The sequence below is a fragment of the Schistocerca nitens genome, chromosome 7 (assembly GCF_023898315.1).
Source record: "Schistocerca nitens isolate TAMUIC-IGC-003100 chromosome 7, iqSchNite1.1, whole genome shotgun sequence".
Lineage (NCBI taxonomy): Eukaryota > Metazoa > Arthropoda > Insecta > Orthoptera > Acrididae > Schistocerca > Schistocerca nitens.
In genome coordinates, this window is record NC_064620.1 from 191,812,640 (window position 1) to 191,833,117 (window position 20,478).

General features: G+C 45.5%; 1 protein-coding gene across 3 annotated transcripts in view; it reads right to left on the minus strand.

The window, feature by feature from the left end:
- Window positions 1-20,478, minus strand: part of LOC126195071 (DNA-dependent metalloprotease SPRTN-like) — a 98,580-nt gene that overhangs the window by 34,152 nt on the left and 43,950 nt on the right. For all 3 annotated transcript variants that reach the window (XM_049933522.1, XM_049933523.1, XM_049933521.1), the window contains one exon: window positions 12,770-13,127. In XM_049933522.1, the coding sequence (XP_049789479.1) occupies window positions 12,770-13,127 (358 nt within the window). The remainder of the gene's footprint in view (window positions 1-12,769; window positions 13,128-20,478) is intronic.

The following is a 20,478-nucleotide window of genomic DNA, read 5'->3' on the forward strand; positions in this document are numbered from 1 at the left end:
TCTCCAACCCTCCCTGCACACAAAATTTGAGTTTTGAGTGAACCTACCAGCAAGTCAAGACTGTTCACATTGTGTTGTTTGGAGTTCGTTGTCGGCTGTTGGGATATTCCCACAAGCAACAACATGGTTTTCGAGTTGGAAAATTCTAGCCACCCTCCGGTGAAGCTTCACTGTATTTGGTTATTTTAAATGAAGTGCACCAGTGAATCTTCTGCCTTGTGGCCTTAATGTTCTGGTTACCTGCCCTGGGCGTTGACATAAATTTCAGGCGGTGTAGTTTCCTCATTGTGTTGTTGCTGTCCAGCATGGTGTGTAGTTCGACAGCTCCATGTATGATTGGTTGTGGGCACCAATATCTTCCATGTTGTTCCATTGAACTCCCTGTTGTGCCCTGGTAGGGTGAAGTGGAAGTTATCTTGTTGGTGGGTCAGCTGACTGTCGGATGGTTGGGTTGCCGTCGGATCGTGAATGGTTGGCCTGACTGCCAGTCTCACCTAAGCGAGCATTAGTGTTTGAATTACAGGCCGACCCTCTAACATCTGCGTGCCCTTGTGTGGACTGCCTTTTTTTATTTGTTCTTGTTGTTCGTACTTGTATGGCTTCTAGCCGGTTTTGTGTTTTAAATTAGAGTTGTTTTACTCTAAAGGCCTTCAGCCTAGTTTAAAGTACTGTTTCACATAAGCCCTTTGGCATTAAAAAAAAATCAATTTTTAAGTCTTCGGCCTTCAGCTGATTTCAATTTAACTTGTTTACTTTAGCCTAACTAAAGAACTGTTTTAAGATAAGGCTTGCCTTTTATATTTCTGATTATGCTTCCATTTACGTTATTGGCCTTCAGCCGTTTTTAAATTAAAGTGGTTTTCAGCCAGTAGTTAAGTCCCAAAGATTAAAACTGTGTGTTTAAAAAATTTTTTTTTGAGCGCTTGTAATGTTTGATCAAATAATAAAGTTGTATGTTTGAGTGTAACTGACAGTCCCTTATTTTGGCCCCTTTCTGCAATATATTCTATCTGTCCTGTCCTGAAGGTTAAGTGGGGTATTTCAGAGACAAAGCAATACGTGCTGAAGCTTCATATATTTTGCTTGCCAAGAATCATGGTAAAGTGGTCGTCACATTACTGGCTTTGTAATTTTATCCTGCAATTATTCAAGTTGTCCGCAGTACAATTTCCAGCCTTTTGTCAAATTTGTTTACTTCTACTAGTGAGCTAACAATTATTTCATACATGTATGAATGTAGTACACACATCAAAAAACGTTTTGCATCAACTCAGATCTGAGAGTTCCAGAACATGTACAGATAATTGGAATAGAGATCAACATAAACATCATTTTCACCCTTTTTATTGCTCATGAAAACCACACATTGGATGTTGTACCACCTTCAGACCTACAGAGTTGGTGGTCCAAATTGCTGCGCACACCGGTACCTTTAATACCCATAGCACGTCCTCTTGCACTGATACATGCCTGTATTCGTTGTGGCATACCATCCAGAAGTTCATCAAGGTACTGTTGGTCCAGATTGTCCCACTCAACGGCGGATTGGCGTAGATCCCTCAGAGTGGTTGGTGGTCACGTCGTCCATAAACAGCCCTTTTCAATCTAGCCCAGGCATGTTCGATAGGGTTCATGTCTGAAGAACATGCTGGCCACTCTAGTCGAGAGATGTCATTATCCTGAAGGAAGTCATTCAGATGATGTGCATGATGGGGGTGCGAATTGTCATCCACAAAGACGAATGCCTCGCCAATACGGTGCCGATATGGTTGCACTATCAGTCGGAGGATGGCATTCATGTATCGTACAGCTGTTATGGTGCCTTCTATGACCACCAGCAGCAGCATATGTCGGCCCCACATAATGCCATCCGAACACAGCAGGGAACCTACACCTTTCTGCACTTGCTGGGCAGTGTGTCTTAGGCATTCAGTCTGACCGGGTTGCGCGAAACACATTTCCGACAATTGTCTGGTTGAAGTTGTATGCGACACTCGTCGGTGAAGAGAACATGATGCCAAACCTTAGTGGTCCATTCGGCATGTTGTGGACCTATCTGTACCACACTGCACGTTGTTGTGGTTGCAAAGATGGCCCTTGCCATGGATGTCGGGAGTGAAGTTGCACATCATGCAGCCCACTGCCACAGTTTGAGTCTTAACACGACGTCCTCCGCCTGTACGAAAAGCATTATTCAACATGATGGCGTTACTGTCAGGGTTCCTCCGAGCCATAATCCGTAGGTAGAGGTCATCCACTGCAGTAGTAGCCCTTGGGCAACCTGAGCGAGGCATGTCATCAACAGTTCCTGTCTCTCCGTATCTGCTTGATGTCCGAGCAACATCGCTTTGGTTCACTCCGAGATGTCTGGACACTTCCCTTGTCGAGAACCCTTCCTGGCACATAGAAACTATGCGAACACGATCGAATCGCGGTACTGACTGTCTAGGCATGGTTGAACTACAGACAACATGAGCCATGTACCTCCTTCCTGGTGGAATGACTAGAACTGATCGGCTGTCGGAACCCCTCCATCTAATACGTGCTGCTCATGCACGGTTGTTTACATCTCTGAGCAGGTTTAGTGACATATCTGAATAGTCAAAGGGACTGTGTCTGTGATACAATATCCACAGTTAATATCTATTTTCAGGAGTTCTGGGAACAGGGGTGATGCAAACTGTTTTTGATGTGTGTGCAACGATTTCTTTTCATTTAGACAGAACGTGTAATCAGTCTGAGAATGAGCAATGCTAATCCATCCACGCAGCAGAATATTTAGTATGCTAAGCCACTGAGTTAGTGGTTCCCACCCTGGGGTAATTACACCCTGAGGGGTAAATTGAAATTTTCTGACAGGTAAAAACTAAATGATTTGATTATGTTTCAGTCATGAAACTAAATTATTTTTGAAAGAGCACTACTGTTGTCACAATTCTGTAAGACACTAATACTGATTATATAAGTTATCAATAGTTATTTACTCTCCATTAGTAGTATTAATGCGTTGTAGGTTACAGGTTCCTCACATAGTTCAACTATTAGATGCATATGTTATGCTTTATCCCATACATCATTGCAGTAGACTAGAAACTGCTTCACTTGTCACTTGGAAACAGATACATGAATTAATTCACACCATGACACAGCAGCAACTACATAAGGGCTAATATTGTGCAGTTCACAGTGTTATTGTTATTACTGAATACAAATGATCTCTATAAATATTCAGATTTTTTTTATAACAGGGCGACCAGCACGTGGAACGAGCGCCAGAATAAGAATAGCTTATGCGAACCAGAAACTCTGCACATTGGAATTTTAAATGATAACAACAAGAATGATTTCACTTACTTTCTGTTTGCTTTGTTTCTTTTGTTATGGTTTTAGGGCGCAAAACTGCTACGGTCATTAGCGCCTGGTCTGTGACTTAGGAAAAGGTAAAAAAAAAATGAAACTGGAACCAGCAGCAATTGCAACGAAACTCAAAAAATTGGGGAAACTAAAAACAGAAGGAAAGCTTAGAAAACCACTATAGAAAGGGGGTTGTTTGGCCCCAAAAAGAACATCAAATGACTGACGTCATCTCACTGGCACTAATGAACTCGAGAACGCGATTGGCTGAGCGTGTGTCATCTGCTAAAATGGAAGATATATCAGGCGACAGCTGTAGACGGGCACGTAACGGAGTAAAATAGGGGCACTCAAGTAAAAGGTGTCTCACCGTCCACAGCTGAGAGCAGTGGGGACAGAGTGGGGGAGGATTGCCACTTAAAAGATGTCGATGGCTAAAAAGACAGCGACCTATCCGGAGTCTAGTTGAAATTACCTCCTCCTGACGATGAGTTCGAGAGGAAGAGGTCCAAGCACAGGGAAGAGCTTTCACGTCCCGCAATTTATTACTGGGAAGTGTCGACCAATGTGCGTGCCATAAAAGAGCAACACGACGACATGAAACACTCCGCAGATTGGCGAAGGGAATCATGCGAATAGCAGGCTGAAGAAGAGAGATTGCAGCCTTGGCTGGTATATCTGCCACCTCATTTCAACAGATACCAACATGTCCTGGGATCCAGAGGAACGCCACAGAGATGCCCCCAAGTGGAGCAAGTGGAGGCAGTCCTGAATCTGGTGGACCAGAGGGTGGACAGGGTAGAGAGCTTGGAGACTGAGGAGAGACCTGAGCAAATCTGAACAGATAACATACTGCATCCACTGATGGCAACGGATGTATTGGACAGCCTGGGGAACAGCGTAAAGCTCCGCAGTAAAAACCGAACACTGGTCGGGAAGCCGAAATCGATTAGGGGTGTCGCCAATATAGGCACTCCCAACTCCAAACGATGCTTCTGAGCCATCAGTATAAATAAATGTGGCATCCTCACACTTTTTAGCAGTGGGCTCTCTTCCTGTCCCATTATTATCAGATCCATTAGCAGCCGACGGCACAACATGCCCATGTTGGCCGATGCCAATGCCTTATCCATTTTCGATCAGGATGAGTTGCTTTGTTTCACTTATATCCTGAGAACCAGAACGTGATCAATCGTTTTCCCATTGCTAGCACCATGATAGCATCGGCAAATGTCGCAGATCCTGTACTTAGTCAGGTTCTTTCTTTTGTGCACCCCATGTTTTTTTTTTTAGGGCGCACAACTACAATGGTCATTAGCGCCCAGACCAAGTTAGGAATGCACCGCGAGGCACAAGGTTAAAACAGCAACTAAAAGGGACAATACTATAAAAGACATAGACAGGCAGAGGATTTAAAAACAGCATAATCAAATGTCCTTAGACAGGTTTGTCAAGTTGATAAAACAAAGAACACGAGCAGCTGCTCCTGGGTGATCCGCTAAAATGGCATCCAGAGTACATGTCAGGCCAAGATCAAGACGCAGTGTATTAAAATCCGGACAGGACGTTAAAATGTGGCGGACCGTCAGCAATTGCTCACATGGGCAAAACGGCGCCGGCGCCGGCGCAGCCGTCATCAAATGGCGATGGCTGAACCGACAGTGTCCAATTTGTAACCGGGCCAAAACGACCTCCTCCCACCGAGAAGGGCATGAGGAGGACGTCCAAGCCGCGGGAAGAGGTTTCAAGGCCCGAAGCTTGTTGTCCATAAGTGCAGCCCAATCGGCATACCACAGCGATAAATTGCGCCGACAAATGACCCTGCTACAATCTGATGAAGGGACACAACAAGAAGCTGTCCGAGGCTGGAGGACCAGAGCCTTGGCCGTGGCATCTGCAGCTTCATTCCCAGGGATACCGACATGGCCAGGAACCCACATAAAGCTAACCGGAGAACCGTCGTCCACCAGCTGCTGAAGAGAGCGTTGGATCCGGTGCACGAAAGGGTGAACCGGATACGGATCACTGAGGCTCTGGATGGCGCTCAGGGAATCGGAGCAGATGACATAAGCAGAATGTCGCTGGCGGCAGATGTAAAGAACAGCCTGGTAGAGGGCAAAGAGCTCAGCTGTGAAGACCGAACAATGGCCATCGAGCCGGTATTTGAAACTTTGTGTCCTGACAATAAAAGAACACCCGACCCCTTCATTGGTCTTAGAGCCATCTGTATAAATGAAGGTAATATTAATGAACTTCGAACGAAGTTCGACAAAAGGGGAGTGGTATAATGAACCGGGGGTAACCTCCTTTGGGAGCAAGCTGAGATCAAGGTGAACGTGAACCTGAGCCTGGTGCCAAGGTGGCGTGTGGCTCTCGCCCACTCTAAAGGTTGCAGGGAGTGAAAAATCAAGGTGTTGAAGGGGGCGATGAAAGCGAACTCCAGGGGGTAGCAGGGCAGAGACATACAACCCGTATTGACGGTCGAGAGAGTCGTCAAAAAAGGAACGATAAGACGGGTGGTCGGGCATTGACAGTAGCCAACAGGCATACCAACAAAGCAGTATATCGTGCCGGTAGGTGAGTGGCAATTCACCGGCTTCAGCATGAAGACTCTCGACGGGACCAGTATAAAATGCTCCGATTGCAAGACGTAAACCCCGATGTTGTACGGAGTTGAGCCGGTGTAAGATGGACGGCCGTGCAGAGGAGTATACGAAGCTCCCATAAGCCAGCTTGGAGCGGACGATCGACCGATATAGGCGAAGTAGGACGGTTCGATCCGCTCCCCACGACATACCATTGAGAACACGGAGGACATTTAGAGACTTGGTACAACGGGCAGCCAAATATGACACATGTGGAGACCAGCTAAGTTTCCTGTCAAATGTAAGACCTAAAAATTTTGTTGTCTCCACGAATGGGAGAGCAACGGGACCGAGTCGTAGGACGGTGGGAGAAACTCTTTGTAGTGCCAGAAGTTAATACAGACCGTCTTCTCGGCAGAAAAACGGAAGCCATTGGCGACACTCCAGGAGTAAAGACGGTCAAGAGAACGCTGAAGACAGCGCTCCAGGAAACATGTACGCTGCGCGCTGCAATAGATGGTAAAATTGTCCACGAAAAGGCAGCCCGATACATGAGCTGGGAGGCAATCCATTATTGGATTGATCGCTATGGCGAAGAGAGCGATGCTCAAAACTGAGCCCTGTGGCACCCCATTCTCCTGGCGAAAGGTGTCTGACAGGACAGAACCCACACGTACCCTGAACTGTCGATCCATTAAAAAGGAACGAATAAAAAGAGGGAGGCGACCGCGAAGGCCCCATGTATGCATGGTGCGGAGAATGCCCTCCCTCCACCAGGTGTCGTTAGCCTTCTCCAAATCGAAGAACACAGCTGCGGTCGGGCGCTTCCGCAAGAAGTTATTCATAATGAAGGTCGACAAGGTAACCAGATGGTCAACAGCAGAGCGGCGCCTACGAAATCCACATTGTACATTGGTAAGTAGGCGTCGAGATTCGAGCAGCCAAACCAAACGAGAGTTAACCATTCTCTCCATCACCTTACAGACACAGCTGGTAAGCGAGATGGGTCGATAACTGGAAGGCAAGTGCTTGTCCTTCCCCGGCTTAGGAATCGGTACAACAACAGACTCGCGCCAGCATGCGGGAACACCTCTCTCAATCCAGACGCAATTATAAGTACGAAGAAGGAAATCTTTACCCGCAGGACAAAGGTTCTTCAGCATCTAAATATGAATAGAATCAGGCCCTGGAGATGAGGACCATGACCGGGCAAGTGCATTTTCGAGTTCCCGCATGGTGATGGGGCATTATAACTTTCACGATTCGAGGAGTGGCCTAGCCTCCTCTGCCTGTTTTCGGGGCAGGAAGGCACGGTGGTAATGAGCGGAGCTCGAAACCTCTGCGAAAAAACGGCCGAAGGCATTGGTGACATCCTCAGGGGCCACAAGGACGTCATTCGCGACCGTCAAGCCAGAAACTGGTGAGTGGACCTTAGTGCCAGATAACTGGCGCAGGGTACCCCAGACAACAGAAGGAGGAGTAAAACTGTTGAAGGTGCTTGTGAAAGCAGCCCAGCTGGCTTTCTTGCTGTCTTTAATAATATGACGACACTGCATACATAATTGTTTATAATTGATACAATTCGCCACTGTAGGGTGGCATTTAAAGGTGCGTAAAGCACGTCGACGAGCACATAAAGCGTCTCTACATGCTGCGGTCCACCAGAGGACCAGTACGCGACGTGGAGAAGAAGTAGTGTGAGGGATGGAATATTCAGCAGCAGTGAGAATGACTTCCGTGAGGTGTGCGACCTGACTATCGCAGCTTGTGAAGGTTTGATCCTGAAAGGTCGCCCTGGAAGAGAAGAGCCCCCAGTCCGCTTTGGAGATGTTCCAACTAGTTGAGCACGGAGAGGGGGTATGATGCAGGAGATGGATAACACACGGGAAGTGGTCGCTCGAATATGTATCAGAAAGTGCATACCACTCAAACCGGCGTGCAAGTTGGGTAGTACATATAGAGAGGTCTGAATGGGAATAGGTGTGAGATGTGTCCGAAAGAAAAGTAGGGGCACCAGTTTTGAGGCAGAAAAGATTGAGCTGGTTGAAAAGGTCTGCTAACAGGGAGCCCCTCGGGCAGGATGCTGGAGAGCCCCAAAGGGGATGGTGGGCATTGAAGTCTCCAGTTAACAAAAATGGTGCAGGTAGCTGAGCAATAAGTTGCATCATGTCTGCCCTGGTAACGGCAGACGATGATGAAGTGTAAACGGTACAAATGGAAAATGTAAAAGTGGGGAGAGTAATTCGGATGGCAACTGCCTGCAGGCCGGTGTGCACTGTAATGGGATCGTAGTAAATATCATCCCGGACCAGCAACATAACCCCTCCATGAGCCGGAATACCTGCCACAGAGGGTAGATCAAAACGCACAGAGGTGTAGTGTGCCAAGGCAATTTGATCGCATGGGCGTAGCTTCGTTTCCTGGAGGGCTACGACGAGCGGACGGTGCAAGTGGAGCAGCAACTTTAAGTCCTCTCGGTTGGAGCGAATGCTGCGAATATTCCAGTGAATAAGTGCCATCGTGTGAAGAAAAAGAAAAAGAAGATGCAAGAAGGGGTCACCTCGAAGGCCGCTGAGGGCCTGGCTTCGAGCGAGCACTGCCGCCGCTATCAGTAGGCGGACAGTCATCGTCCATTGGTTCTATAGGTTCATCGGCCATCTTGTTAAGATGGCCGGGAGGGAGAGCTTCCTCCGCCGGTGAACGGCCAGATGTTCGGCTACCAGCGGTGCGGCCAGGCGAAACGGATGACGGCCTGGGGCGGCAACCGCTGGGTGGCGCACAAGAAGAAATGTGCCGTGGCGGAGAACTGTGCTTCCTATGAGCCTTCTTGGAAGGTCTTTTAGTGGAAGTACTGGTCGATGACTGGGAGTTTGAGGTATGTAGGAAGTCTGCACGGGACGGTTCCTTCTTGAAGGCCCGTGCATCTGACTTCTGGGTCTTCGCCTTGGCAGAAGCTGATGAAGGTGCTTGTGTCTGAGGGGTGATGGGAGGAAGAGGAGACGTCGACTGGGCAATCTTAGCACTGGCTGAACGGACGACCGTAGTGCTGAAGGTCAGATCGCATGTCTGCGTCGCCACCTCCCTGGCAGTCCGAGGAGAGGCGAGGACAGTACTGTATTTCCCCGCTGGGAACAGCGTGGGCTTCCTACTAGCAAATAGCTTGCGAGCAGCCGAGGTGGACACTTTCTCTTTGACCCGAATTTCCTGTATGCAGCGTTCTTCCTTGTAGATGGGACAGTCGCGGGAGGACGCTGCATGGTCACCCTGACAGTTCACACTACGAGGAGACGGAGGTGGACAGTCACCCTCATGGGCATCCCTGCCACAAGTGACACATTTAGCCGCATTGGAGCAAGACTGGCCAGTGTGATTAAAACGCTGACACTCGTAGCAGCGCGTAGGTGTCGGGACATAGGGTCGAACAGAAATAACCTCGGAGCCCGCTTTGATGCGCGACGGCAGCTGAACACTATCAAAGGTCAAGAAAAGTGTCCGGGTCGGTACAAGGTCATTGTTGACCTTTTTCATGACCCTATGGACAGCCGTCACGCCCTGCTCAGCGAGGAAAGACTGAATCTCCTCGTCAGTCAATCCGTCGAGTGATCTAGTATATACCACACAATGAGACGAATTCAAAGTGCGGTGACCCTCCACCCGGACAGGGAACGTGTACAGGAGTGTGGCCCGAAGCAGTTTTTGTGCCTGAAAGGCGCTCTCAGTTTCTAGTAACAAGGTACCGTTACGCAACCTGGTACAAGACTTGACAGATCCGGCTATGGCATCTACACCCTTCTGGATAATGGAAGGGTTGACAGAGGAAAAATCCTTTCTGTCCTCAGATCGAGAAACTACGAGGAACTGTGGGGCAGGCGGTAGTACGTTTGTCACTGGTGGCTGGTCAAGTTTTCGTTTTTGGGCAGAAGTCGAGAGAGAAGAAGAAGAGAAATCCATTGCGGAGGAATCCCCCATGATTGCCAGCGTCTCCGATGGCGCGCTCCTTCCTTGTGGGGACCCTCTCAGAGGGCACTCCCGCCTTAGGTGAATGTTTACACCTCAGGTCACACCTCCCGAGAAACAGACGGAGGGACCAATCGGCATGGTCGGAAGGTGTCACCTCAGGCAATCACCCCTTCCTGGGCCCGGCCTTTACCAGGGGGTACGTGCTTGCCTTACTTGTCTACCCAGGGCAGAGAATTACGCGTTACCCCCTCACTGGCTATGCGTGCGAATGAGTGGGTCGGCCTTCAGGCACGCACAGGGAGGAAGGAAGAAGAGGAAAAAGAAGGGAGAGAGGGAGAGAAAGGACAGACTGTCTCAAACGCCGAAGCGGAGACCAGAGAAGGCAAGGAGAAGGAGGCAAGGAGAAGGAGGCAAGGAGAAGGAGGCAAGGAGGAGGAGGCAAGGAGGAGGAGGCAAGGAGGAGGAGGCAAGGAGAAGGAGGCAAGGAGGAGGAGGCAAGGGAAAGAGTAAGTAAGACAGTGAGATGGAGAAGAACAAAGAAAGGAACCAACCAAAGGAAGGAAGAAACCAGAAGAAGTGAACAACCAAAATGACCGCAAATATAGGTCATGGAACCGTCCGTCTCCGGATGCAGGCGCTAACTACCCCCTTGAGGGGGAGGGACTCCTTTTAGTCGCCTCTTACGACAGGCAGGAATACCTCGGGCCTATTCTAACCCCCGGACCTGCAGGGGTGGGGGGGGGGGGGTGCACCCCATGTGGCCAGAAAAACCCCCAGGCTGCACCTTTGATCCCTTGTGTAGTTATTTCTTCCTCCAGCACTGCCTTTCTGTGTTTGACTGGGTCCTTTCATCACCTATGGAGGACTCTGTCTCTGGGTTGCGATTCCCACTTCCTTACGCCATAATGCACTGCAGCTTCTGTATGTCGGTCACTGGGGTACCTTTCACACCGAAGCTTTGACCTGTCAGCATAAAGAGGAACATTATGTTGCTTACTGCCACTTGCACTCACTGTGTGGAGCAACAGGCGACCCTGTGGGCATTTTTCCTGTCCTGGCTGATGCTGAAGTGCCCATGGGATCATCTACATGTCAATGTTTCTGGGTCATTCCATGATCAGTATTGGCTCATGGTAGTTTATGCATATTTCAAGTTGCCCTTCGTGGCATGTTGTGTGTCCACATCAATGGCGACCACTATTTTGGCCCTATCTAAGATTTTTGCTATTCAGGGACTTTCATAAACCATTGTTACTGATAACAGTCCCTTGTTTGTTTCTCGAGAATTTTCATTTTTCTGTCAGGCAACTGGCGTTCACCTTCTCTCAGCTCCGTCATTTCATCCTCAACCTAATGGCGAGGCTTAAAGCATGGTTAGGACGTTTAAGACTCAGATGCAGAAGTATGTATCTGGAGGCCCCCTAGAGCTGCTTTAGACCATTTTGTGAGTTCACACCATTCCACTCTGATGGGAGACAAGAGCCCAACAGAGCTGTTACAATGATGCTAACTACCAATCCACCTTCACCTGCTGCACCTGTTGATGCATTTGTCAGCCTTGCTGGCTCTGTGACAGTTCTGGCCACGTGCACCTGTCTGGGTTCACGATGAATTGGATTTCTGCCATCATCAAGTGTCACCAGGGCCACCCCTATGCTTCATTTGCATTCCTCACAAGAGGAAGCCCTGTCATTTCGACCAGCTGCGAACCCACACATTGGGGGCTGTTTCAGAGGGCCCACTGGCTGTGGTGTCTACCCAGGTGTCACATACATATCTCGTGCACCTGCAGCGTCTCCCTCCCGCATTCCTATCTTGTACACTTTCTGCTTCTCTCCAAGCCACCAGCAACCTTCCCTCAAAAATCCTTCCCACACACCACCTCTTTTTTCCCCCTCAACTAACAAACTTGAAACAACCCCTCACCTCAATCTACCTGCTAAGACTGCAGTGTATTCAGATAGCACAATGGAGCTGTGTGCGTGCACATAGGTATCTGAACTCAAGCTCGAGAAAGGATTCGTCTGAAAACTAGTGACATGTAATTCTTTTATGTCACCCTGCTGAAGACCTAATGCTTCCACTTTCAGTGATGTTTCCTTCACTCCAAAATAATTACGACTTGGGCTTATGATCACTGGGCATTATTTTTGACAGTCAATCTTACACAAATAGAAAGTCAGTGATCAAAACAGAAGGTTCATGTAAGTGAAACAAGACAATAAATTGTATTACATCAATGATGACAGATTTTTGGGATTTGTCAGCTGTCACCATGTTTTGTTATTTGGAAAAGGTAAGAATGCTGAGGGCTCTTGTTGCTTAAGGTAACTGGGATGTTCACTTAGTGCATTGAAATAGAAGCAAATGAAGTCAATTCTTGCATCAGAACAATGAACCCACTCATGTGAAGGTGACTGTGATAGCTGAAGGTTTCAAAATTGTTACACACGAAGCTTATTCCCCACATTTGGTGCCCAAAAACTGCTGAATGAAAATTAATTTATATCAAATGCACAGACTGTAAATATCTTTTATGAATAATTTTAAAGAAGGAAATTTGCTCAAAAAGGTGCATTGCATTGCATGGGGAATAGACTGAGAAATATGTAGTTTGCTTACATTTAAAAAATGTTATTTATGTGGTTTGTAGCAAATTTATAAACTATATCACTTGACTGAACAAAAACTTAACCATAAATAGAGGAGTGAAGCATTATAAATTAGTAAAATAAAATCCTAAAAAATCCAAATGGATGATACATGAATACTATGTAATCCCAACTGTTGCTGAAGCACCACAGTTTCAACCTTCAGCATTAATTCACTGTCAATTCTCAGCTAACAGCTGTTAATGGCAGGTCACTCACCTTTTACTGGTGCAGGACCTGTTTTCTTTTTGGAGAAACCTTCTGGCTCACGGACTTTGATGTAGGTACCACCACATTTAGCCTGATGATTTGCCCACCAAAAGTCAGTGGGCCCAGGAGGTCGATTCATTGCTCGTTTTACCATACCAAAATAAGGTGGCCACTTCTGGCATGGGCCATTGCACCGCCACCAGTGTTGCTGATAAAGCTTCACTTCATCATGAAAGTTATGGTACACAGATATTTTGGTGCCTGCTTCTTTGTTAATGCGATACATGTGCTTGTGGAATTCAGGTCCATGCCCATCTCTGTCCCGATCATTGTTTGTCACAAAGAGGTAGGCATGTATCATTTCATGCTGAAATTGAGATATAAACTAAACACAACTGCCAAAATATATAACAAATTTAATTTATTAAGATAAAACAAATCTGGAATATTAAACCCAGCTAACAATACACTCCCTGAAAAAAACATAACAAAGGTATTTTAAGACAACTTTTCTACAAACATGATGTTTGGACTTAAACATAGTATCTAATTAATGCGCATATGGAAATGAAATAATTATCCATACCATGAAAACAGCAGGCACCATACAAAAGGATAAATGCTAAGAAAAAGAGAGACTGACAATATGGAGATTTAGTTAGCAAACAATACCACAGAATAATTAGAACCTGTTGGAATGCTTTGACAAACTCTTCAACTACGTGCCACCAATAGAGAAGTAAATTCCCAACAACGACAATGACAGGAAGTCTCATGAAAATCATCTGCTGTAATATACTGATCATCAAAGACCGCAAAGTAGCATTCAAAGCTGACAAAAACTCTCATAAAGGTGGATATTATTGATGATACCAACTTTTTACGTAAAGCGACTGGAATTAAATATTAGCTTTTATGGGAACTCTTATTACAGCATTTGACCTAAAATATACTGGCTAGTGATTTATTGAGATCATAACTTTCACTTGTCACTCATCAGATTACACTACAACAAACACGTAAAAAATTAGTAATGCAAGAAACATATCAAAAATTAATAATACAATGCATTTATATAAAATTATCGCTAATGAGATGGAAGAGTATATTGAAATTAATATTTTTGTCCTGAGAATTCAGTTGTTCTAGAAACCACATTAATTAAAAGTAATGACAAATTTCAAGTAGGTTGATCAATAACTATGGCACTATTGACACAAACCATTAAAAATAGAAGAACCCAGACTTTGCAGTAACACGTTTTAATTTTACTGAAATTATTTGAAGACATACACAGAAAAACAGGTTAACCCTCAAATGTAAAGATTTGGAGATAAGTGCTGGCTGGCATCTGTTGCTGGGTATAAGAACTATGAAAACTGACACTGGTCTAAACAGTAAATATCACAGAGGATGTAATATAACACAGAGAATTGCTTGTGTTTCACCTTTCATTACTAATGCGAAATTGCCTCTCAAATATGATGGTCCAAGACTTATTAAACCTGTCAAGCTATAGAATTTACAGCAATTACTAAATTACATTCCGCCAGTTCAACATGCACATTATAGGAACCTTAACCCAGAAACATTATCTGAGAACATCAATGACACATTGACATCACCAATTATTGTCACTAATGTGTGTGTGTGTGTGTGTGTGTGTGTGTGTGTGTGTGTGTGTATGTGTGTGTGTGCGCGTGTGCGTTTTCAGAGTAAATACATTTAGAATACATTAAGCCTGGTATATAATTTTAACAACGATAGGAAAATTTTTTTTAACTACAGTTAATGGTAATTTGTGATTGTGTATATTTGATAATGCACAAAACAAATCTTTCTTTCAATTATTTTTTTCACGTTATATTGCAATATAAAGAACATGGCAGATCAGAAACATTAACTGGTCCATTCTGTATGGGTTCCCGTTAGGTTAGGTTACAGAGAGAGAGAGAGAGAGAGAGAGAGAGAGAGAGAGAGAGAGAGAGAGAGAGAATAAAATAATTTGATATGTATTTTCCAGCATTATTTACAAAACCCTCTTTCTCTCCATTTCTAAATACTGTGGGTTAGTCCATTTTACTGTATACATCTTCAATTTAACTTAAAAAAATAATCAGCACTCAAGCCCAGATACAGCAAAAACTACTGTTTCCTTTTGGTCCATTATACCCATTTAATAGCCAAATTTGACAATATACTTTTATTGCCATACTTTTTATGGACCAAATGACATCCATCTTTAATCAAAGAAGTCACTAATTAAGAATTTGCATGATTTATCTCAATTTCAAATATTATTGCTAATTTCCAGCACAGATCCGCAATTGTTCTGTAACATTTTGCATTTTATTATCCAACTATATATTTTGTTCAACAAGGCTTTGCTGAAATACATGTTGTTTGTTGTTGTTGTTGTTGTTGTGGTCTTCAGTCCTGAGACTGGTTTGATGCAGCTCTCCATGCTACTCTATCCTGTGCAAGCTTCTTCATCTCCCAGTACCTACTGCAACCTACATCCTTCTGAATCTGCTTAGTTTATTCATCTCTTGGTCTCCCCCTACGATTTTTACCCTCCACGTTGCCCTCCAATACTAAATTTGTGATCCCTTGATGCCTCAGAACATGTCCTACCAACCAATCCCTTCTTCTGGTCAAGTTGTGCCACAAACTCCTCTTCTCCCCAATCCTATTCAGTACCTCCTCATTAGTTATGTGATCTACCCATCTAATCTTCAGCATTCTTCTGTAGCACCACATTTCGAAAGCTTCTATTCTCTTCTTGTCCAAACTATTTACCATCCATGTTTCACTTCCATACATGGCTACACTCCATACAAATACTTTCAGAAATGACTTCCTGACATTTAAATCTATACTCGATGTTAACAAATTTCTCTTCTTCAGAAACACTTTCCTTGCCATTGCCAGTCTACATTTTATATCCTCTCTACTTCGACCATCATCAGTTATTTTGCTCCCCAAATAGCAAAACTCCTTTACTACTATAAGTGTCTCATTTCCTAATCTAATACCCTCAACATCACCCGACTTAATTCGACTACATTCCATTATCTTTGTTTTGCTTTTGTTGATGTTCATCTTATATCCTCCCTTCAAGACACCATCCATTCCGTTCAACTAATCTTCCAAGTCCTTTGCTGTCTCTGACAGAATTACAATGTCATTGGCGAACCTCAAAGTTTTTATTTCTTCTCCATGGATTTTAATACCTACTCCGAATTTTTCTTTTGTTTCATTTACTGCTTGCTCAATATACAGATTGAATAACATCGGGGAGAGGCTACAAACCTGTCTTACTCCCTTCCCAACCACTGCTTCCCTTTCATGTCCCTCGACTCTTATAACTGCCATCTGGTTTCTGTACAAATTGTAAATAGCCTTTCGCTCCCTGTATTTTACCCCTGCCACCTTTAGAATTTGAAAGAGAGTATTCCAGTCAACATTGTCAAAAGCTTTCTCTAAGTCTACAAATGCTAGAAACATAGGTTTGCCTTTCCTTAATATTTCTTCTAAGGTAAGTCGTAAGGTCAGTATTGCCTCACGTGTTCCAGTATTTCTACGGAATCCAAACTGATCTACCCTGAGGTCGGCTTCTACTAGTTTTTCCATTCGTCTGTACAGAATTCGTGTTAGTATTTTGCAGCTGTGGCTTATTAAACTGATTGTTCGGTAATTCTCACATCTGTCAACACCTCCTTTCTTTGGGATTGGAATTATTATATTCTTCTTGAAGTCTGAGGGTATTTCGCCTGTCTCATACATCTTGCTCACCAGATGGTAGAGTTTTGTCATGACTGGCTCTCCCAAGGCCGTCAGTAGTTCTAATGGAATGTTGTCTACTCCCGGGGCCACGTTTCGACTCACCTCTTTCAGTGCTCTGTCAAACTCTTCACGCAGTATTGTATCTCCCATTTCATCTTCATCTACATCCTCTTCCATTTCCATAATATTGTCCTCAAGTACATCGCCCTTGTATAGACCCTCTATATACTCCTTCCACCTTTCTGCTTTCCCTTCTTTGCTTAGAACTGGGTTTCCATCTGAGCTCTTGATGTTCATACAAGTGGCTCTCTTATCTCCAAAGGTCTCTTTAATTTTCCTGTAGGCAGTATCTATCTTACCCCTAGTGAGATAAGCCTCTACATCCTTACATTTGTCCTCTAGCCATCCCTGCTAAGCCATTTTGCACTTCCTGTCGATCTCATTTTTGAGACGTTTGTATTCCTTTTTGCCTGCTTCATTTACTGCATTTTTATATTTTCTCCTTTCATCAATTAAATTCAATATTTCTTCTGTTACCCAAGGATTTCTACTAGCCCTCGTCTTTTTACCTACTTGATCCTCTGCTGCCTTCACTACTTCATCCCTCAAAGCTATCCATTCTTCGTCTACTGTATTTCTTTCCCCCATTCCTGTCAATTGTTCCCTTATGCTCTCCCTGAAACTCTGTACAACCTCTGGTTTAGTCAGTTTATTGAGGTCCCATCTCCTTAAATTCCCACCTTTTTGCAGTTTCTTCAGTTTTAATCTACAGGTCATAACCAATAGATTGTGGTCAGAGTCCACATCTGCCCCTGGAAATGTCTTAAAATTTAAAACCTGGTTCCTAAATCTCTGTCTTACCATTATATAATCTATCTGATACCTTTTAGTAACTCCAGGGTTCTTCCATGTATACAACCTTCTATCATGATTCTTAAACCAAGTGTTAGCTATGATTAAGTTATGCTCTGTCCAAAATTCTACCAGGCGGCTTCCTCTTTCATTTCTTAGCCCCAATCCATATTCACCTACTACGTTTCCTTCTCTCCCTTTTCCTACACTCGAATTACAGTCACCCATGACTATTAAATTTTCGTCTCCCTTCACTATCTGAATAATTTCTTTTATTTCATCATACATTTCTTCAATTTCTTCGTCATCTGCAGAGCTAGTTGGCATATAAACTTGTACTACTGTAGTAGGTGTGGGCTTCGTATCTATCTTGGCCACAATAATGCGTTCACTATGCTGTTTGTAGTAGCTTACCCGCGTTCCTATTTTCCTATTCATTATTAAGCCTACTCCTGCATTACCCCTATTTGACTTTGTGTTTATAACCCTGTAGTCACCTGACCAGAAGTCTTGTTCCTCCTGCCACCGAACTTCACTAATTCCCACTATATCTAACTTTAACCTATCCATTTCCCTTTTCAAATTTTCTAACCTACCTGCCCGATTAAGGGATCTGACATTCCACGCTCCGATCCGTAGAACGCCAGTTTTCTTTCTCCTGGTAATGACATCCTCTTGAGTAGTCCCCGCCCGGAGATCCGAATGGGGGACCATTTTACCTCCGGAATATTTTACCCAAGAGGACACCATCATCATTTAATCATACAGTAAAGCTGCATGCCCTCGGGAAAAATTACGGCCGTAGTTTCCCCTTGCTTTCAGCCGTTCGCAGTACCAGCATAGCAAGGCCGTTTTGGTTATTGTTACAAGGCCAGATCAGTCAATCATCCAGACTGTTGCCCTTGCAACTACTGAAAAGGCTGCTGCCCCTCTTCAGGAACCACACGTTTGTCTGGCCTCTCAACAGATACCCCTCCGTTGTGGTTGTACCTACGGTACGGCTATCTGTATCGCTGAGGCACGTAAGCCTCCCCACCAACGGCAAGATCCATGGTTCATGGGGGGGGGGCTGAAATACATAACTTATCCAAATTAGTAAATTATAACCTAGCAAGCTGTACAAACAAATATGTAGTTCCCAAAATCCAAATGTATTTGTATGCAAGTTTTTAAATAGCACAACCCAACCAACAATCTGCAGTCTGTGCCTGATCAGTACATAAGCTACATCTCAGTGAAAATCCACTATCAGTCAACATCATCTAGTAACTTGTATTACATTTTCCGAACTACACTCCTGGAAATGGAAAAAAGAACACATTGACACCGGTGTGTCAGACCCATCATACTTGCTCCGGACACTGCGAGAGGGCTGTACAAGCAATGATCACACGCACGGCACAGCGGACACACCAGGAACCGCGGTGTTGGCCGTCGAATGGCGCTAGCTGCGCAGCATTTGTGCACCGCCGCCGTCAGTGTCAGCCAGTTTGCCGTGGCATACGGAGCTCCATCGCAGTCTTTAACACTGGTAGCATGCCGCGACAGCGTGGACGTGAACCGTATGTGCAGTTGACGGACTTTGAGCGAGGGCGTACAGTGGGCATGCGGGAGGCCGGGTGGACGTACCGCCGAATTGCTCAACACGTGGGGCGTGAGGTCTCCACAGTACATCGATGTTGTCGCCAGTGGTCCGCGGAAGGTGCACGTGCCCGTCGACCTGGGACCGGACCGCAGCGACGCACGGATGCACGCCAAGACCGTAGGATCCTACGCAGTGCCGTAGGGGACCGCACCGCCACTTCCCAGCAAATTAGGGACACTGTTGCTCCTGGGGTATCGGCGAGGACCATTCGCAACCGTCTCCATGAAGCTGGGCTACGGTCTCGCACACCGTTAGGCCGTCTTCCGCTCACGCCCCAACATCGTGCAGCCCGCCTCCAGTGGTGTCGCGACAGGCGTGAATGGAGGGACGAATGGAGACGTGTCGTCTTCAGCGATGAGAGTCGCTTCTGCCTTGGTGCCAATGATGGTCGTATGCATGTTTGGCACCGTGCAGGTGAGCGCCACAATCAGGACTGCATACGACCGAGGCACACAGGGCCAACACCCGGCATCATGGTGTGGGGAGCGATCTCCTACACTGGCCGTACACCACTGGTGATCGTCGAGGGGACACTGAATAGTGCACGGTACATCCAAACCGTCATCGAACCCGTCGTTCTACCATTCCTAGACCGGCAAGGGAACTTGCTGTTCCAACAGGACAATGCACGTCCGCATGTATCCCGTGCCACCCAACGTGCTCTAGAAGGTGTAAGTCAACTACCCTGGCCAGCAAGATCTCCGGATCTGTCCCCCATTGAGCATGTTTGGGACTGGATGAAGCGTCGTCTCACGCGGTCTGCACATCCAGCACGAACACTGGTCCAACTGAGGCGCCAGGTGGAAATGGCATGGCAAGCCGTTCCACAGGACTACATCCAGCATCTCTACGATCGTCTCCATGGGAGAATAGCAGCCTGCATTGCTGCGAAAGGTGGATATACACTGTACTAGTGCCGACATTGTGCATGCTCTGTTGCCTGTGTCTATGTGCCTGTGGTTCTGTCAGTGTGATCATGTGATGTATCTGACCCCCGGAATGTGTCAATAAAGTTTCCCCTTCCTGGGACAATGAATTCACGGTGTTCTTATTTCAATTTCCAGGAGTGTATTTTGACTATCTGTGAGTAAATGCCACTTCAGTCACATCTTTTCATTTCTATGAGAGATCAGAAAGTATGTCATGCTCAATAACTGTATAATTTAAAGTCAACTTTGACATTCAGTGGTAAGATTTGTAAGCGGAAGTGCACTCTACATAATTAGCCACTGTCATACTGATTAGTAGGTTTCTGAAAGTGATTAACTGTGAACAACATTTTATGTGAGTGCTGATACTGCTCATCATATTGTCACGAGTGACAATAAATGTGGAAGAAGTCACGTTAATTAAAAACCATGTCATGGACATTATCGGAGTATTTCCCATAAAGCCAGTTTTCCAGGATTCCACTAAACTTTTCTCACTAAGGCAC